The 21,656-nt window shown below is 46.0% G+C and overlaps 1 protein-coding gene across 2 annotated transcripts in view; it reads right to left on the minus strand.

The window, feature by feature from the left end:
* The window catches only part of TRPT1 (tRNA phosphotransferase 1), a 122,730-nt gene that overhangs the window by 86,182 nt on the left and 14,892 nt on the right, over positions 1-21,656 (minus strand). For both annotated transcript variants that reach the window (XM_086938145.1, XM_086938144.1), the window contains 3 exons: positions 4,065-4,164; positions 3,191-3,272; positions 2,836-3,005 (listed from right to left, as the gene is read on the minus strand). In XM_086938145.1, the coding sequence (XP_086794271.1) occupies positions 2,836-3,005; positions 3,191-3,272; positions 4,065-4,130 (318 nt within the window). In that variant the 5' untranslated portion in view covers positions 4,131-4,164. The remainder of the gene's footprint in view (positions 1-2,835; positions 3,006-3,190; positions 3,273-4,064; positions 4,165-21,656) is intronic.

Consider the following 21,656-nt stretch of genomic DNA (forward strand, 5'->3'; position numbering starts at 1 on the left):
GGTCCTCCAAGAACTGAAAGTCAGTGGTCATTGGAGCTCAGTCCAAGGCAAGTTCCACATCAATCTGCTGGAACTTATGGCCATTCGTCTAGCCTTACAGGCTTTCCTTCCAAGGATCCGCAACCGTTCAGTGCTGGTTCGTACAGACAACACCACAGCCATGCACTACATAAACAAGCAGGGAAGGACGAGATCTTGCACCCTTTCGTAGGAAGCACAGAGGCTTTGGAATTGGGTGATCCAACACAATATCACTCTTTCAGCGGAACATCTGGCGGGCAGACTCAATGCCACAGCGGACGCGTTGTGTCGCCCAAAGACTATCAGCCACGAATGGGAACTGGATCAGACCATTCTGAACGAACTGTTTTCACGTTGGGGGACCCCAACCATCGATCTGTTTGCGACTCCTCAGAACGCCAAATGCCACTCCTATGCAAGCAGGGTTCACCATCAGGGATCCTTGGGGAATGCGCTTTTGATTGCCTGGTACGGCGCATTTGTTTACGCCTTTCCTCCTATTCGGCTGATCCCGAGACAGATCCGCAAGCTCGCAGTTTTGGTACACAGAGCTTCTTCTTCTCTCCCAAGATCATCCGATTCTCCTGCGTCCTGTTCCATCACTGTTAACAATGGCTCAAGGGCAGGTTCTGCATCCAGACCTGAAGTCACTACAATTGACAGCGTGGCTCCTGAGTTCAGAGAGTTCCAGGGTTTAAATCTTTCAGGAGAATGTAAAGATATTTTGGCCCAGGCCCGAGCGCCTAGTACGAATAAAACCTATTGGGCAAAGTGGAAGAGATTCTGCCTTTGGTGTCAGAGACAAGGTCTACATCCATATACTTCTGCACCACACCAACTCTTGCCTTACATCCTTTCTCTTGCAAAATCTGGATTGGCTCATTCTTCTGTAAAGGTACATTTAGCTGCCATTTCTAGATTTAGACGATCATCATCAGGTCCTTCCCTTTGGTCGGCAAGGATCATTAAACAGTTCCTGAAGGGTTTGTTCAGGGTTTTTCCACCAGTCCGGCCTCCACCACCAGCCTGGCATCTTAATTTGGTACTGTCACATCTAATGAAGGCCCCATTTGAGCCTATTCATAGAGCTGACATGAAGTTTGTCTCATGGAAACTGGCTCTTCTCTTGGCCCTGACATCGGCTAGAAGAGTTAGTGAGCTCCATGCTTTCACAATTGAGGAACCTTTTCTACAATTTAAAAATGATGTTCTCATCCTACGAACAAATCCAAAATGTACTCCTAAGGTACCCTCAGAATTTCATCTGAATGAGCCGGTGATCTTAAAGTCCTTCTTTCCGTGGCCCTCCACGCCAGCAGAGAGGGCATTGCATTGTTTGGACATTCACAGATGTCTCAAGTTCTACTTGGAGCGCACAAGTCTGTTCAGAAAATCTTCCCAGCTTTTTGTTTCATACAGTGCTCCACAAAAGGGTTGTCCAATTTCGAAACCCTGCATTTTCCGCTGGATATCCAGTGCAATCCACTTTTGCCATCAAGAAGCGGGGAAACCACTGCAGCGAGCAGTTTGTGCTCATTCTACAAGATCAATGGCTTCATCGGTGGCTCTATTCTCAGGTGTCCCGATCAAGGACATATGTAGAGCAGCGACATGGAGCAGTGTCCACACCTTCACTCGCCACTACTGCTTGGATTCTTCTGTTAAAGAGGATGCGGCAGTGGGCCAGGCGGTCTTGAGGAACCTTTTCGAATAAGTCGATGAGCTTTCCTTTCTATCCCGCCTTCCTGTATTGCATATTGTGTATTACTTGTTGTTGTGCTGCTTTTTGATGAAAATGTGTATGTGTTTTCTTATCAGGATTACGCATGGCATTTACAGGTACACATATTACAAAATATGTTTTTTTCTTTACTGCTAGCTATTCTGATACAAAGCATGGGAATCTATGAAAGTTCCAATACTGGGGCAAGAAAACAAGTTACTTTCCTGTAACTTTGGTTCCCCAGTATTGGTAACTTTCATAGATTCCCATGCGCCCACCCTCCTCTCTTGGGAAAGCTCAGCCTTATTATCCAATGATGTTGCTGTTCACAACGGCTACGAAAATCTGAGGCTCTCTCAGGAAGGTTCTATGGGGTGAGGATGCTCTGATTAGCTACTGCAAGAATTTGGTCTCTTTCACAAAAAGAGGTGGATAAGCTACAAAATGAGATGAGGCCTAGGCCTATTTTTTCACTTTATTCTTACTACTATGGTATTTTTTATTTACCGAGGCTCCCATCCCGACGACGGGGAATGATACAAAGCATGGGAATCTATGAAAGTTACCAATACTGGGGAACCAACGTTACAGGTAAGTAACTTGTTTTCTTCTTCCCCGTCCCGGACAGATAGTCAGGATGGGGGCGGGCCAGGGCGGCTGCGGACTGACAGCAGCATGTCACTCAGCAGGGAGGAGGGTGGGCTGGCAAAGCACTGTTTAAAGTGTGCATATCTTTTTGGCCGGCCGTCTTGCAATGGGCAGTTAGACACTTTAAACAGCTTTAATCTAGTGGTCTAAAAACAGCTGGGTTAGAGCAAACCAAAGCCTCCAGAGTGCTGTGGCGTGCCGGGAGCAGCACCCCGATTGGTCAAGGGAGTTTCTGCTTCCAGATCCAGTGGTGAGAAGAGAGTTGGAGCAGAGGACGTTGCGTGCTTTAATGTAAGTTTTTATAATTATTTTGGTGTATTTAGCGCACGCACACCAGCCCCTCTCCGTAGATGCCAGTCGCCACTGAATACAATACCTCCTACAGCCTTTTGAGTACCTAGGTCATGATTTGGGGTTCCAGCCTACCCAGTGGTGTTACACACCTGCAAAGAGTGGCCTTGGTTAGCCCGAATCTGCAGCCTGCTGTCAGCCGGATGCGAGCGGATGGCGAAGCGCTGCTTATTGTTGTTCTCCACCACCCGGAGCACATCTCCCTGTGTGTAGGCACGGAACTGTGGCAAACCAAGAATCTCGTCCACATACAGGAACCCATCTGCAGAGATGATGAGAACAGGGATGACATTCAGAGGGAAAGTAGAGAGGGATGGGAGTGAAGAAAAACAAGGGAAGAAATGGCCGCTTAATTATGTACACACACATTCCCGTAGATGAGCGCTCCACCCCCTCACACAATGCCGACGCAGGGTTAAAAGGGGATGCGTAAGGTCATGGACTCACCGGATCCCAGCTGCAAGCCCACTTTGTCGGCTCCATGGCGCAGGACGAACGACAGAGCTTTGGACAGACGCACGTCTGGATTCTGAGGAAGACAGTGGAAAGCAATTATTAAAGTTGATTTTCTTTAAAGTCATTTATGAGCAGGCAGCGTGACAACAGGGGACTGTTCCACACCTGTTCCAGACATTAAGCTTAAGTGATATGGATAAAGGACTGTGTGAACTCCAGAGTTAGGCTAATGCATAGCAGCTTTGATCTGAGAGTTGAGAAGACAACAACTGCTGCATGTCCCTTTGGAGGTAGACATGACACTGCTCGCAGGAGACAACCTCTCAACACAAATTAGTGTTGGAAGCGGAATCTAATGGAACAGGTCAAAGCAGCCATCTAAGATGTTACCTAGTCTGTCGCAAACACAAGGAGATGATGTACAGAGCACTGAAACTTTTCAGACACTCACCCCCAGTCATAGATCTGGGTTGAATCCATCATCGTTCTTTAGCCCACTCTGCCACCCCAGTTCAGACCTAGCCATATGCAAATCAGTCTTGACCTTGTCCCTCATGGTAACAGTCGAGCCCGATTTGCCAGGCCAGGCCCTCCCTGGACAGGAAACAAGGATCCTGGGACTGGTCTCTGGGTAACACAACTCATCAGTCAGGCTGGCTTGAATCCCGTGGCAAAATGAGCAAGGAACCCATGTCTGGACATATCTTTCCAACTTAGGGAGAACAAAGCAAACACAAGGAAATGATGGACAGAGCACAGAAACTTTTCAGACACTGACATTGAGCTTAAATAATATGGTAAAAGGATTATGTTAAACCCAGAGCCGGCTTAAACAACAGGTCAAACCTCCCATCTAAAATGTTACCTCATCGTGTCGCCTTTCACGACCACCCCTTGCTTGTCTTCTGGCACCATCTCGTACATGGTCCATCCCTCCTTTCGACCAGTGCTCCAACAGGGACTTGCTGAAAGATGAAAATGACAATTCCCTGAGGTTAGAATTATGCCACCTGAGGACTGCCTGTCTCTTAGGCTACAACAATGCTAACAAAGCAACAGTGTTCAAAATGCCAGGCAGTACACCTAAGAATTCCCCTGAAGAAGGGATTAGAAGGACTTGCAAAAACCCACCTAAGAACTTATCTGCTCAACTGAAGCCGACCAATATCCTACATACACAGGTCCGTCCAAAACTAGATCTATTTGACCACAACACCTCTATTTGTCTATGGTTAGCATCTCATCTGGTTTACCTGGAACAGTCGTGGTTTGCAGTGACAAATATTAGCACCCATTGGAGTATCGAAAAAAACCTCCTTTCATCTCCTGGTTACCATGTGTTAGGGTCTTTGGCCACTTTCAGTGGCCTTCTGATATTGATTAAAAGTCAGTGAGGGGTTGAAACTAAGGAGATGAACCTATTATATGCCTGTAAATCACATATAAAGAAAGGCCCCCCTCTGGTCCTGGAGTAAGGGGCACCACTGGTAAAATTTTCAAGGCACAATTTCTATTTTCTGGAGGGAAAAAAAAGACGTGATTTTCTTTGTTCTAAAATATTTTACATCTCATTTAATAGCATTTAAACCTATGCCACAAAATACTGATGTGACTATAACTTGAATCAAACATTATATACCAAACCTTAACAAGCATTGGCAAAGCTAATATGGCTAATCTATGCAAGAGCTATTGGCTTTGCCAATATGTTTAAGCAATGTTGTACACCTGAATAGCTACTGTTCAGCATGGCTAAAAGTTAGTGGGGAACCAAGAGTGGGGTGGAGTAGTGTGTCATAAAGAGGAGTAGAGTGGAGTCTTATGGAGTGGCACACAACAGACCTGAGTGGCAGGGAAAGGAGTGAAGTGGAGTGTCATGGAGTAGCATACAGTGTTGTGGAGAGTCATGGAGGGAGTAGAGTGTAGTTGAGTGGAAAGGCATACAGTAGAGTGGCGTGGAGTGGAGTACAGTGTCAGAGTTCAGTAGAGTGTCACAGAGTGGAGTGGTGCAGAGCAGAGGGTAATAGCATGGAGTACGGTGTTGTAGAATAGAGTGGAGTAGATCATCGAGGAGTACTGAGTCATAGAACAGAGTAGAGAAAAGTGCCAAGGAGTGTCATAGAGGGGGTTGCATAGAGCATCAGAGGGGAATAGTGTCATAGAATAGCACAGAGTGGAGTAGAGTGCTGAGGAGTGGCATAGAGTGGAGTGATATAGACTGGAATAGAGTGCCAGCGAAGCACACATTAATGGAGTAGCACTCAACACCGGCCGGAACCCCGCATGCTACCTAGCTACCCCGAAACGCACCCGAGGACCCTTCACCTGCTTAGAGTGCAAATTCACCTGCAGCCGCCCCGGGCCGGCACCCGCCAAGCCTACCACCAGCAAGAATCACCTCAAGTGCATCCTGCTCAACACCCGCTCCGTCCACAGACACGCAGTCAAACTCTGGAACCTCCTAGACACAACAGCACCCGACACCGCCTTCCTCACAGAAACCTGGATGAACGCCTCTTCAGCCCCCGATATCGCCATAGCCATCCGGGACGGCTACAAGATCACCCGGAGGGACCGCACCAACCAAAACGGAGGAGGCATCGCCATCGTCCACAGAAACACCATCCGCATCACGACCAACTCGGAAGACACCCTCACAGCCGCCGAACACCTGCACTTCCAGATACACACCGACCCAAGGACCACCCTCAGAGGCACCATAATCTACAGACCCCCGGGACCACGCACTCAATTCAGCGAAGCCATCGCAGACTTCATAAGCCCGCATGCCCTCACCTCCCCAGACTACATCCTCCTAGGAGACCTCAACTTCCACCTGGAGAACAACAATGACAGCAACACCACCACCCTGCTGGACAACCTCGGACTCAAGCAACTAGTGAACACCCCCACCCACTACGCCGGCCACACGCTTGACCTATTCTTCTCCTCCAGCAAGTAGATCTCCTTCAACCACTCTACCGGACTCCACTGGACAGACCACAGCTGCGTCCACTTCTCCTTCAGGAAAACCACGACCCACCACCACCAGCAACAGGGCCCCCGCAGAAGCTGGAGCAAGATCACAATCGACCAGATCACCACCTTCCTCAGCCAGAACCCTCCAACCATCACGACGGACCCCAACGAAGCAGCCCGCAACCTCGCACAATGGCTCACCAACTGCGCCGATGAACTTGCACCACTGAAGAAACCACCCAATAGACCCCACAGCAAGAAAGCCTTGTGGTTCACCGACAAACTCGCGAACTCAAAGAAAACCTGCCGCTCCCTGGAGAAAACCTGGCACCAGGACCAGACAACAGAGAACATGACAGCCCTCAAGAACGCCATCCGCAAGCACCACCAACTGATCCGCACCACCAATAGAACTACATACAAACAACGTCTGGACAACACCCACAACAGCAAGGAACTCTTCAGCATCGTTAAAGAGCTCTCCAACCCCAGCGCCAGCAACAACGACATTACACCCTCGCAAGACCTCTGCGACTCACTCGCCTCGTTCTTTCACCACAAGATCGCCGACATACACAACAGCTTCGGCGCACAGACCACGCACCCAACCACTGAACCAGCGCACCCAACCGCCACCATCTGCACCTGGACCCCAGTCAGCACCGAAGACACCGCCGCACCATCCACTCCGGCTCCCCTACCGACCCATGCCCACACCACATCTTTAACAAAGCCAACTCCATCATCGCACCCCAACTCCGGGACGTCATCAACAGCTCCTTCGCATCCACCACCTTCCCGGAGAGCTGGAAGCATGCCGAGCTCAGCGCCCTCCTGAAAAAAACCACCACGGACCTCAAGAACTTTCGACCCATCTCGCTCCTCCCTTTTCCTGCCAAAGTCATCGAGAAGACGGTCAACAAACAACTCTCCGCCTTCCTCGAGACAAACTGATCCCTCAACCAGTCTCAGTCCGGTTTCCGAGCAAACCACAGCACCGAGACAGCCCTCATTGCAGCCACCGCCGACATAAGGTCGATGCTCGACAATGGGGAAACCACCGCCCTCATCCTCCGGGATCTTTCAGCAGCCTTCGACACGGTATGCCACCACACCCTGATACAACGCCTCAGCGACACCGGAATCCAAGGCGCGGCCTTGGAGTGGATCATCTCGTTCATCGCCAGAAGAACACAGAGAGTCCGCCTCCCCCCGTTCTGGTCGGCAGCTACCGAAGTCATTTGCGGCGTCCCACAAGGATCCCCGCTCAGCCCCACCCTCTTCAACGTCTACATGAGCCCCCTCCCAGCCATCGCACGCAAACACAGCCTCAACATCATCTCCTACGCCGACGACACCCAGCTGATTCTCTCCTTCACCAACGACCCGGACACCGCCAAAGCCAGTCTCCAAGAAGGAATGAAGGACGTCGCGGAATGGATGAAGCTCAGCCGTTTGAAACAGAACTCAGACAAGACGGAAGTCCTCATCCTGAGACCATCCCCCTCTGCCTGGGACGACTCCTGGTGGCCACCTGCCCTGGGCACCGCCCCCAAACCCACAGACCACGCACGCAACCTGGGCTTCATCCTGGACTCCTCCCTCACGATGACCAAGCAAGTCAAAGCCGTCTTGTCATCCTGCTTCAACACCCTGCGCATGCTCCGGAAAATCTTCCGATGGATCCCCACCACAACCTGGAAGACGGTCACCCAGGCCCTTGTCACCAGCCGCCTGGACTACGGAAACACCCTCTACGCCGGAACCACAGCCAAGCTCCAGAAAAGACTACAGCGCATACAGAACGCCTCGGCAAGAATCATCCTGGACATCCCCCGCCACAGCCACATCTCTGCCAATCTGAAAGATCTGCATTGACTCCCCGTCAGCAAGAGAATCACATTCCGACTCCTCACCCACGCACACAAGGCTCTCCACGACATGGGCCCCATGTATGTTAAAAAAATGTTATGTTAAAATGGGACTTTTATAGCGCAACGGCTACTCCAAAGGAGTGTCCCGGCGCTTTGTGCTCCAGACCTAAAGAAAGAGCTGGAAAACATAACAGTAAAAAACAGGAGCCTAAAATAGGAAGCGGACTATCCGGAGAACAGCCAAGTTTTTAAGTCCTTCCTGAAGACAAGCAAGTTCGAGGTAGTACCTCAACAACCGCCTCGCATTCTACACACCAACACGCAAGCTCCGCTTCCCCAGCCTCGCCCTCGCCACCGTCCCACGAAATCGCAAAGCCGCCGCCGGAGGAAGATCCTTCTCCTACCTGGCAGCCAAGACATGGAACTCCCTCCCCACCCACCTCCGGCTGACCCAGGACCATCTCGACTTCAGGAAACAACGCAAGACCTGGCTGTTCGAGCAGTAGCAACCCCCCCCCCAGCGCCTTGAGACCCTAATGGGTGAGTAGCGCGCTTTACAAATTCCTTGATTGATTGATTGAGTAGCACATAATTGAGCGGAGTATCGTGGAGTGTTGTAGAGTGAAGTGTGGTAGAGTGGCCTAGAGTGAAGTGGTGTAAAAAGTACATTGGTGAAGTGTAAACTGGCATAGAGTGCAGTAGCGTAGAGTGCATTGGTTTTGCGTAAAATGGTGTAGAGTGCAGTGTCGTAGAGTAGCATAGGGTGCAGTGGCGTAGAACAGTGCAGAGTAGATTGCAGTGTCAGAGTGCAATGTCGTAGAGTGGATTGGCGCAAAGTGGAGTCGAGGGAAGTGGCATAGAATGGAGTGGTGCAGAGTAGATTGGAATAGTGCAGGAAAGAGGGCAGAGATGTAGATTGGCTTTGAGTGTAAAGGTGTAGAGTGCAGTGCTGTGGCACAGAGTTGAGAGGTGCACAGTAGAGTGCAGTGACAGAGTGCAGTTATGCAGACTAGAGTGCCAGAGTGCAGAGTAGTGTAAAGTAGAGTGGTGCAGAGAGCACTGATGTATCGTACAGTAGTGCAGGTTAGAGTAGAGTTACGTAGAGTGCAGTGACAGAGTGCAATGATGTAGAGTGACATAGCGTGCAGTGGCATAGTAGAATGCTGTCGAGTATAGAGACAAAGTGCAGTGGTACAAAGTAGTTGGCGTAGGTGCAGATGTGTAGGGTGCACTGGTTTTGAGTAAAGTAGTGTAGAGTGCACAGGTCTAGAGTGCAGTGGTTTAGAGTGCAGTGGCATAGCGTAAACTGCAGAGGCCTAGAGTGGCATAGAGCACAGTGGCGTGGAATAGATTGGAGTGGTGCAGGGTAGAGCACAGTGGCATCGAGCAGAGTGGTATAGAGTAGATTCTTTCAGAGTAAAGTGAAGTGGTGTACAGTGGAGTGGTGGAGAGTAGAGTGGAGAACTGCAGGGAAGAGCTCAGAGGAGAACAGTGGCGTAGAATGCAGTGGCATAGAGTGTATTAGCGTAGAGTGTATTGGCGTAGAGTGCAGTGGCGTAGAGTGCAGTGGTGGTGTAGAGTGGCGTAGTGCTGAGTAGAGTAGAATGCAGTCATGCACACTAGAGTGTCACAGTGCAGAGTCAGAGTGGTGCAGAGTCGAGCTGTGCAGAGAGCAGTGAAGTATAGAGTACAGTGGTGCTGAGTAGAGCAGAGTTACATATAGAGTAATGGTGTAGAGTGACAGCGTGCAGTGGCATAGAGTGCAGTGGCATAAAGTAGAATGTTGTAGAGTATAGACACAAAGTTCAGTGGTTTAAAGTAGTTGGCGTAGGTGCAGTTGCGCAGGGTGCATTGGTTTTTAGTAAACTGCTGTAGAGTGCCGTGGTTTAGAGTGCTGTGGTTTGGAGTGCAGTGGCATAGTGTAGACTGAAGAGGTGTAGAGTGACGCAGCATATAATGCAGTGGCATAGAGTGCAGTAGCATATAATAGATTGTTTCAGAGTAGAGTGAAGTGGTGCAGGGTAGAGTATAGTGGTGCAGGATAGAGCGCAGTGGCATTGAGTAGAGTGGTGTAGAGTAGATTGTTTCAAAGTAAAGTTAAGTGATGTAGAGTGGCGTGGTGCAGGGTAAAGTGGAGTGGTATGGAGTAGAGCCACAGAGTGTATTGGTGTAGAGCACATTGCTGAAGATTGGAGTGGTGTAGAGTGGAGTGATGTAGAGTGCAGTGATGTAGAGTGCAGTAGTTAGGAGTGCAGTGGTTAAGAGTGCAGTGGTGCATATCAGAATGGGGTAGAGTGCACTGGGATAGAGTAGAGTGGTGCACAGTAGATTAGAGTGGCGTAGAGTGCATTGGTGTATGGTGCAGTAGAGTGGCGTAGAGTGGTACGCAGTAGAGTGCAGTGGCGCAGAGTAGATTTGCATAGAGTTCAGGGGTAGAGAGTGACGTGCTGCTGAGTAGAGTGTCGTAGAGTGTAATGGTGTAGAGAAGAGTGCATTGATGTAGAATGCAGTGGCGTGGAGTGGTGCAGAGTAAAGTGATAGAGTGCAATGTGTAGAGTGGCGTAGAGTACAATCACGTAGAGTATAGTGGTGTACAGTGCGGTGGTGCAGAGTAGATTGGCATAGAGAGCAGTGGCGTAGAGTGTACTGGTATTGAGTAAAGTGGTGTAGAGAGCACTGTGTAGAGTGCAGTAGCATAGAGTGGAGCGGTGTAGAATAGAGTGGCGTAGAGTGGTGCAGAGTGGAAAAGAGTGGTGCTGACTGCATTGGCATAAAGTAGATTGTTTCAGAGTAGAGTGGAGTGACACAGAATGCAGTGAAACATAGTGTTGTAGAGTGCAGAAAAGATTAGAGTGGCTTAGGGTGGTTTGACATAGAGTAGAGTGGATTAGAGTGGAGGGAGGCAGAACAGCGTGGAGGTCAGTGGCAGAGAGAGTAGTGTTGCAGAGTAGAGTGAAGTGGCACAGTGTGGAGTGGTGCAGTGGCATTGAGTGGTGTGATGCAGAGTACCATAGAGTGCATTTGCATAGAGTAGAGTTGTGCAGTGGCGTAGAGCGCAGCAACATAGATACAGAAGAGTGCAGTAGAGTAAAGTTGTGAAGAGAGCAGTGTCGTATAGTACAGTAGTGCAGAGTAGAATAGAGTGGCGTATAGGGATGTAGTGTGCAGTGACAGAGTCGAATATTGTAGAGTAAAGCGACAAAGTGCAGTGGCGTAAAGTAATTGGCGTAGGTACAGCGGCATCAGGTGCATTGGTTTTGAGTAAAGTGGAGCAGAGTGAATTGGCATAGACTGCAGTGGTTTAGAGTAGAGTGTCGTAGAGTAGAGTGTAGTGACATAGCGTTGGGTGCAGTGGCATTGAATGGAGTGGCATTGAGTGCAGTAGCATAGGATCCAGTGGTGTAGAGTAGATTGTTTCACGGTAGAGTGAAGTGGAGTGGTGCAGGGTAGAGTATAGCGGTGCAGGGTAGAGTGCAGAGGCATAGAGTAGTGGTGTAGAGCGCAGTGGCATAGAGTAGAGTGCCACAGCGTTGATTGCAGTGGCGTAGAGTGCAATGGCATAGAGTGTAGTGTTGCAGAGTAGGGTGGCATAGAGGGAAGTGGTGCATTGTGGTGTAGAGTACAGTGATGAAGACTGCAGTGGTGCATAGTAAAGTACTTTGGCATGGAGTAGAGTGGAGTGGTGTAAAGTAGAGAGGTTAGAGTGGAGTGGTGCAGAGAAGAGTGCAGTGACAGTCTGAAGTGGCGTAGTGTGGAGTGGTGAAGAGTACAGTGCAGTCGCGTGGCTTGGTGCAAAGTAGAGTGGAGTATGGATGGTATGGTAGTGTACTGCCATTACAGACAACACATCTTCAATTGAAATGACCAATACGTTAGCACTCACATACAGTTTTACGGCTAAAACGTAAACAGCACACAATGTGTGTAAATGTAATCATCAACTGTATTGATTAGATCGTCAGCACAGTTCATTTACAAACATTTACATTTTGATGTCTGTTAGCAAAAAATAATAATATTAACATTGTAAAGTCTTCCTCAGGCACTTCTCCAGAGCCAGCATGATTGTCACATAAATCCTCTCACTTTGAAGTCAGAGAAAGAAAAATAAACACCAAGCTCCCTGGAAGACACAGCTTGACATTTGACCTCTGTCTTTGAATTCACAGCAAATGTGACAAGATAAGAACATAATTTAAAGGCCTGATTACAGAAAGAGAGTTTGTGGAAGAATACATTAAACACGGTTTAAGCAACGGGAGGGACAAACTAAATCTGTAAGGCCTAAAACAAATAAAGCCAGCAAATAGAAAGCCAGAAAATGTGAGTTACAAACCACAACGCCAATGGTAATTAACGGGTGGAATGCATTAGTAGAGCAACTTTCGGAAAGTCCCCAAGATGTCTTTAGCAAATCAGACAGCTGTGTTGCCGATACTCGTTCGCCCTCAGGCTGAATAACCTTGTAATTCGTGACTGGAAAAATTGGTTGGATAATTTTTTTGAGTTTGAAATACTGCCAGCAAACATCATGGAAATCTAAATTTAATTTATAAACTTTTCGAAAAATGCACACTGCCTTTCATACGTTTTGAAACACTTGAGTGATATACACAGAACTTTAATGCTCTCATTAAAAATAAGAACTACATTCTGATCCCTATGCAAATGGATGTGTTTGCACAGGGATTTTAATTAGAAGCTGTGTGGTAATTTTCAAACAGTTTCAGTTTTCCCAAGGTAGAATCCACCAGGTCAGGCTGCCAGAAGATAGTGTGGGAAATCCCAATAAAAAAGCCAAATCATTTAAAATTCAGGGCTAAATATTGATTCTTTTGAATTGATTGATTCTTTTGAAAGTTGGAAACTCAGAATAAGAGGTACTCAGATAATTTAATGCCCTACCCTGGGTAACAGTATTTAATGCATGTGGTAAATATCCCACCCTATTCTGCCCAACTTGTAATAAAGGCCTACAGGTTCAAACAAAATCAAATTACTTTTCTATGCTCATAAAGCTTTTGCGTGTTCGACAAATGGTGCAAAACATAGTAGCACATGTTTTTTTCTATCGGCTTGTCAATCTAACCATAAATTACGAGGTGCTGTAACCACTCTATACGTTAGGGTTAAGTTAGTAAGGCAGTGGTGAGAGCATTTGTGGTGTCCCACATCATGTCTTTTTAGGCACTGCGCAGTGACAACTATTGACACTGTGTTAACCTTAAAATCATTTTTACTTCTAGTTGACTTTTATATACTTACAACTGTTCTTGTGGACAGGAGAACAGCACTGTTTTCAATTCTCAGGAATGCATATGAACTGCAGAACTCCACCTCAACTACAGATCGTCATCTGCATACCTTTGGGAAACTGCAAAAATAACCTGGGCCATTTGCCCCATGTAATATTGGAAAAAGAGGCGAATCAGTGTTGATTCCTGTGGGACACCAGAATGCTATTTTTCACTCACGTAGAAAAGGATCGATTTTTATACACTGACTACAATTTGAGAGGAACGACCGGTCCCTTGCTGAACCATACTGGTGTCCAAGGCCCATATTTCAAGGTGTTCCAGCAGCAATTTAGATTCCTCTGTGGTCTAAGCCACAGGAAGGTCCAGTAAGATTAGAATTTCTGGCTCACAAGCTTTGAGAGGAAACCAGGTAATTCTTATTATTAGCTAGTACCGTTTCGGTGGCTCGCCCGGGTCTCATTTCTAATAGCTGGAAGCGGTTTGGCTCCACAATCCCCTAAACATGTCAAATTACCCCACCCTCAATGATTATGCCACGAAAGAAGGGCCTGAAATGGGTCTACTGTGCCTGCTTCAGAGATTTAGAACTTAAGGAAACTTAACAGAGTGATTATACTGCGCTTTTGAGCACAGGGTGCTGTGCATTGCTGGAGTGAAGCATCTATACTTCTTGTGATATCAAACTAAGCATAGGCTTGCTTAGTAAATGCCAGTCTAAACTCAGGTGGGACATCACTGGCTTTTATCGTTCAAGCTTCGATAATTACACCCATAAAATACATGGAAGATATCTGAATTTTGGACAGTGTCATCTGGGAGAAAATAGATTTCTCTGACTTCTCTTGGCATTTGTACCAGGTCTTCAGAATATTATCTTCAAAGAATGTAAGCAAATGATATTATGTCCCTCAATGCAGAGGTGGGATCTTAAGGGGGGCTACAGTGTGAGATTTGTAAGTTGACAGTATATGCCATCCAGCGAGTGAAGTTACTGAGCTGCTCTGTATATACTGGCTATCTTTGATTTAAACATTTACGGTTGTAAAGTGCTCGGATACCTTCGGGTCTGGCTAGCGCTATACAAAATTCTGAAATAAATAAATAATGTTGAGCCAAGGCCATGTACCTCCTTCAAAATATTCTGTATTGCTTATCAGATCAGTTCATGTCTGATTGTCTTGTTGCTTCTGTGACATAATAAGTTTTCTTCTTCTTCTGAAATGCCTTGTGGTATTCCATAATATAGGCTTTGCACAGGTTTTGTTGGCAGCTGCATGTATTTTTCGCTAATGGCTTTTCAATTTCCGACATAATCCTTTTGTGGTGGCTAGATTTGTACTGAAACACTTGATGGAATACTTGTCAGCTGTCTTGGATTTCTGAAATTGTAATACTGCTATTTAGTCCAAGACTAAGGTGATATTAAGGTGGAAAGATTCCAGGATAACTTTAGGGTCAGTATAAGTAGAAGGAAGACCAAGCTTTTTAGAACTTTGTTGAAGATACTTTTCGAAAGCATCTACATTCAGTCGGGGACCTAGCATCTTCAAATCTAGTATGTTTTTCGATGTAGTTTGCAGGTAGGATGACCACAGGGTGATCTGGCCACAATTAATAATTGATAATATCTGATCGGTTGAAGCTGCAAGTGAAACTCAGGTCCTGTGTGTGCTATACTAGATAGAAAGGCATTCCATCATCTGGCAGAACCCTACAGGTCCTAGGTCTTAAATGACACCTGGGGTCTGTGTATTAACATTATGTACACCCATAGTATACAAATGCCCGGATACCTGACTTGGTTGAGTAATATTTGGATAGACATAGACACAAAGACATAGCCACACAAACCTTGAAGAGCTTTTGAAAAGTGACAATTCTACCTGGAGTCTGCTCCTCCTCCCTCCTATGACCTGGAAATGAAAATGTTTTACTTTTGCTGTTTCTTTTAATTTGATTCTTACACTTATTCACTATTCTTGAGCTCACATTCAACGCTCACCCGCATGACTTTACAACTTCTTGCTATGCTCACAACTTTGGTGTTTAAGTGAAACCCTCACTCAACATTTTGACTTGCTTAGTTCACTTGTAAATTTAATTTTGCTCAAATGATTTGAGTCAGCTTGAAAAGGATAATATTATCACAGCAAATATTATTGGGTTCTATGAAATTGTCTAAGTGTTTGCTAATGAAATTATGTTAATCATAGACAAGTTGAATCTCCTGCATTCAATCCACTCAGCGTTCCAACCACAGTTCATCCTTTCCTTTAAAGATGACAGTTACACCTGCGGATTCTAAACTTCTGGAAAGGGTTTATCGTGGTAGACTACTCCATTACTTGAAGGGGCTATAAGTTATCGCACATGTATCCAGGAAAGAATATGGATGGGTTAAATCCTTTCCGGGTAACTGACATAAGAGGACCAATCTGGCTCGCTTCTACCCTGCAATGGTGTCACTGTATTCTTTAGTGGTATAAAATGTCCCAACAGTCATACATAGTACATGATATTACGTTGAGTTATGTTTCAAAGATAAAACAAGCTGTACATTACTGCCTACTTAAATCTAGAGACATCTACTTAAAATTAACTGATTCAACTCGTGCCTTAGAATCAAATTCCCTTGCTCTCCTCCAATCATTCATTAGAAATAACAAGGTAATCTTACTTACAGTGAGAAGTACCAAGCTGTCTTTCCTATAATTAACAAGGACAAGGTAGCCTTTGTCTAGTTATGAATGGAAACCTACCTGACAGTTAAATGTCAAATGTTCTCCACTGTATGTATACTGCTTTCCATATAGTGCAGAAATCTATTTTGTGGGCCAGTGGCTACAGTCACATTTCTCTATTATATCATCCTCTGCAGTCAAATAGTACTACATTGTTACTATTCACGTTATGCTAGCTGAGTGAAGCCCCTGTTCTATCTGCTAGGCTACAAGTCAAATAGTAACTGTTCTTATATACTTAACTACCTAATGTAAAATAAAGAATCTCAGTTTATTCAGTCGATGACAAAAAGTTATAGTCTCTGTTATTCTAATGCATATTATGAACTTCCAAGGAGTTGACACTACATCCGTACTAACTCAAATATGGTGTCACCTCCAAAAGTTACAATGGTCAGAGTTCCTAAAAGGTTTAGAGCAATTTAAGAAAATTAGTACTCCCTTTCAACATCCAGTAAGTGACAACTCATCTTCTTTAGACTAAAGAGCAAGAAAAAAACACAGGGTGCATAATTTTCTGATCCCCGTAAGCTACAGGAGCCACCTTAGGAATAAAACCAGGGTTAGATTTCAACACAATTCCATCATCCAAAAGCCTGAGAAAGGAAGATTTAAACAACAGTGCTCCAAGTTCGCCAAGCTTCCTAGCAAAAATGACAGCAACATGAAATGCCACCTTCATAGATGAATAGTTTAACTTAACTGAGCTCAAAGGTTCAAAGGGGATTCCCTCAGCAGATCTCAAAAACAAAGGCAGATTCCCAAGGAGGCAAAGAATGCCACAACACAGGTCTACAAATACAGATTTCCTTAGGAACTCTAAGGTCAAGATTTTCATTCTGGCCTATACCACCAAAGGGTTCTCCGACAGCTGACCATTGAGCCTGATGAATAGTCACTGACAAATTCTTCTGAAAATCTTTACACATACAAGGAAGAATGAAATAGATATCACTGTTAAAAGGAGACTGGGACTTCAGAGAATGCCCTGCTCAAAGTATCTTCAATGTATAGAATAAGATCTATGACGTGAAGGATGCCTTAATCTTTGAATACCTCTGCTCTGAAGCTCAACCCTTTCAACCTCCAAACTGGCAAAGGTAGCCGTAAAAGCAGCAGACACTCCAGTGCGCAAAAAGGGGAAGGTGACAAAGGAATCCTCCAGGGTGGAGTCACAGCCATTGATTTATGGAGTGGAAAGTATGATCTGTCAGGCCAGACGGGAAGAACCACCATCACGTCTGCATTTTCCACCTGAATCCTTAGAAGCACCCAAGGAATAAAAGGTATATCAGGAAAGGCAAAAGGAGCTGTGGAAGCAAATGTTTAGGGATGACATCCACCCCAAAGCTCCTGGAACAGGAAACCAAGAACAAAACATGGGAAGCAGAGTGTTCGCATGACAGGCAAAAAGGCTACAAAAGGATTCTGGACAGACAGATCTTGGGAGGAGAGAAAAGAATCTTCTCAAAATGTCTGCTGCTACATTGTACTTTGCTCTCATGTTAACAGCCTTAAATGGGAGCATGTGACATTCAGTCCCTGCAGTCAAGGCTACCAAACTGAATGGCGTTGATCTGGTTAAACTGCCTGTTTAGGTACAACAGTACCACCACGTTTTATGGCGGAACTAAAACATGTTGTTGTAGTAGAGATTACTGAAACTGGATCAAGTCTCAATGTACTACAGATAATTATTACCCACTTAAATAATTCGTCTTCTTCTCCTTATCTGTCCATTTCCCCCAGACTGACATCCATCAAGATTGCAACCCAGTCCATTGCAGTGGTGTACGTTGTTACCACTCTCGATGGACCTTAATGAAGTAGAAATCCTCGGTCCAGAGATTTCGGATCCTGCCATCACTGAAGTAGCAGTGAAATATAGGGGTTAAAGGTGTTTCTTTCTCAAAGTATTAGGAGGCAGGATTCACATACTTAAGAAAGTGTAGGATAAGTCTGATATAAAGTCTTTCCCAAGTTACTGGGGACACACAAAATGCCATATGTGTGTGTACCCTTAGCCACAATTGAGCTGGAGGTTGATGTTGTGACAACAAATGAGAAAGCACCAAGTTCTGCCTTTTTTGACTGGAGGAAAAAAACATTCTCATATCTGTTCAGAAGTGTGCATCTATGAAGACCCGGTCCTGTATAAACTCCAATTTGCAAACCGTGTTACTGAAGACATTCCTGAACAGCTTGCAACCCACCCACAGCTTCATCCAATGAAGGAGCATGGAACAGCCAGTCGCCCAGACAGAGGAAAATATTCCAACCCTAAATATGTAGAGAGGCCATTGTGGCACCAACATTTTTCTGAACACTCTTGAGGCAGACCAATACCAAAAGATAGCACCTGGAACTGGTAATTACTTCTCGGGAGACAGAATATCAGATTCCTTTGATGGTCTCTTGCTGTAGGAATGTGACAATATGCATCCATGAGAGTAAGGCCCTGATTCCGAGCTGCTTGTTAAATTCAGCCCCTGGTTACGCACTGGTTGGAATTACCAGTGGTTAGGTTATTTAACACATTCGATAATTATTATCGAATGTGTTAAACAACTCAACAGTTGTTACATTCCGCCTTCCGGCAGGTCAAACCTACTGAGATTTAACAAGGGAATACCATACAGTATTTACCGTATCTTGCGGATTTTGATGCGTTAAACAACAACATCGACATGTTATTCCTCAACAACTTGTGATAGGTGGTATTTATCACACTTGATAAATAATGTACCCAGTGGAATCATTATTTATCATGTGCGATAAATACCATCTAAACTTGTAACTAGGCACCTAGTTTAATCATGAACGCACCCTCTGGAATCAAAGGAATTATCTTTAGCAGTGTCTATTTTTAATGCAATCTCCTTGATCCACTTGCTGACATTCCAAAGGTTTATGACCCGACTGAAATTTATATGGGCTTTGGAAAAGAAAAATATTATCTAGTGACTTCCCCTGTCCCTTTTCCCCTAATAAAATGGCATAAGGACAATCTTCGCCAGGTTAATGAATTGCTGAGAGCATGTTCAATTAATCAAAAAAGGACTAGCTGGAATGGGGTTGGTATGATATTATATTATAATCATAATAGTGACTCAGTATTGTTTTGTCAGAAGGAGATGGCACCTGTTAGGTGTCTTATGAAAGCCCTCACCCACCAACCTAGTTGGTGGCATGCTTCATCATCTGGCCCACCCAGTGACACCTAGCGTGTCCCGGGTGTGCTACGACGCCTGGCTACAGCGGAGCAGGTATGTCACTGTGTGTGCGGTGAAGGGTGTTAAGTAAGTGAGTTTAAAACGGCTTGGCGGGGGTCCCAGTACCCAAAGGGTAAGAATACTTTATTAAATGGGCCTCCGCCAGCGGTTAAAAATAAGGCAGTAGGACGTTAGAGGCGGGTTACGACCTCCTACGTCCTTTGATGTGTCAACATGTTTCAGCCAGTGCCTTATCTGTAATCTGGCTTTCTTCAGGACTGATAAAAGTGTGTGTAGTTAAAATTAGGGGATGTGTAGTGCAGGCTATGTGTCTACACGCCCTAAAGTGTATCTAACTGTGAGAGGGGGGATTCCCTTCTCAAGATCACCTGTACAAATAACATAAAGGGACATAGACAAAACATACATGGGAGAAAAAGAGTCACTGGAGGAAGTTTATCATAGGTACTGACAGCCGGCTAAATAGCGATGGGGTGCAGGCTATCCACGGCTCAAGTGTAATGGTACTGGTGGTACCATTATGGTGAAAGATCGCACTAGAACTTCGGTGGTGAAGTGGTTAAAACAACGGAAAAGTAAACATTGGTGAAGAAAGTGAAAAAATTAGGCGTAAGGGCTATGGCTTACGCTAGTTTTAGGTAGGTATGGCTTCAAGGTTATTGAAGTGGCATGGGGTTGACCCTATATATAGGAGACAAAGGTGGGACCACTGGGGTTAGGAAACCTGTAGGGAGAAAGGTAGCGCTTACCCAGCGTAGTGGAGGTAGATCAGCATACTCACAGGATTTCTGGTCAGAGCCGGCGTGGGACCTGTTGTGCCTCCTTCGCAGAACCGGTAAGTAATGGCTTGTTCTGCTGGTTTATATACTGGTGCTGATAGGCTAAGTGAGGGCACCTGGAGAGGGAGGAAATGGTGGAAAGACTCGAATATACGAGTCATAGTCGCGCTATAGGTGTGCCGGTTGCTTAGCGCTGTTGCGCGTCGTTGTAGCTCGTTTTTGCGCATGCGCGCGTATTTGTGGCTCTTCTTCGCGCATGCGCGAAGCGATTGGCCAAAGGGGCGCATGCGCGGTAAAGCGGTGTTGCCGCGCATGCGTCTAAGTGTGTTCTGGGCGCCTGGGTTATGCACAGGGCTGTAGTGCATGTGCTGGCGCCGGGTTTACGCAATGGGATCGGTCTAAATGGCACTATATTGGCTATTTCAGAGGGGTGCCAATTTACAAAACGAGCATTACAGTTAAACATAAGATTGGAGGAGTATAAATGACACTCTGTTGGGTATTTCAGAGGCGTGCCAATTCACAAAACGAGAATTACAATTAAACATAGGATTAAAAGGCTTGTCATGAGAGCTGGTAGTAATTGGGAGTGTAATAGTGGTGACAAGCAAGGGCAACAGGACCCAATATTCAGGGAAAATATGACCCAAATGTGCAGAGGGGTTCAGGGGGTTTCTAAATGGGTGGGTAATTACATGGTAGACAGAGAGTTCCAGGGGATGGCATCGTTCAGGCCATTAGTGGATGTGGAAAGGCGGTATATCCATCTTTGTTCTTTATTGAGCAGTTTTTTATCATTATTGATGGGGCTTTCGGGGATTTGCTCAATGACTGTCCAGGAGAAGTCATTAGGTGTGTGGCCTTGGGTAATGAAATGGTTAGTCAATTTACTGATGTTCTTTTTACATCGCATCGTACTGCGATGCTCGGTTATCCTGGTTCTGACTTTACGTGTGGTCATGCCCACATATCTGAGGCCACACGTGCACGTGAGTAAATAAATCACATTGCGGGAATTACAGTTGGTGTGGCTCCTTTGGGACCAGATTTTGTTAGGTTCCAAGTTTAAAGTTTTAGTGTGGGATGTGAGGTGGCATACACTGCAGTCATTGCAGGGGTAATGTCCTGTGACTCTCGGCATGCCCCAGGCATTAAGTATGGTGTTCTCCGCCGGTTTTGGGGGTGGTTTTGGGCGGGTGCTGACTAGTTGGTCTCGCAGGTTATGGCACCTCTTGTAAGCGAACCTTGGTAGCTCCCAGTTTCTCTGTCCAGAGTTAATGATTTTCCAGTGCTTCTTGATAATCTTCGCCACCTCATTGGAGGCAGTATTGTAAGTGGTGACACAGGTAGTAGGTTGTTCCTCATCTTCTTTGATGATGTCCTCTAGTAGTGCTTCCCGGTTTTTAAGTTTCTGGACCTTTTCTGGGTCTTTTTGATGATGGCCTTTGGGTAACCGCGGTTTTCTAGTTTTGTGGCTAGATCCGTAGACTGTGATTTGTAATCATTCACATTGGAGCAGTTTCTTCTGATCCGAAGGAACTGGCCAAACGGTAGGTTTTCTTTGAGAGGCCGGGGGTGGAAGCTGGTGAAGTG

The sequence above is a fragment of the Lissotriton vulgaris genome, chromosome 9, assembly GCF_964263255.1.
Source record: "Lissotriton vulgaris chromosome 9, aLisVul1.2, whole genome shotgun sequence".
Lineage (NCBI taxonomy): Eukaryota > Metazoa > Chordata > Amphibia > Caudata > Salamandridae > Lissotriton > Lissotriton vulgaris.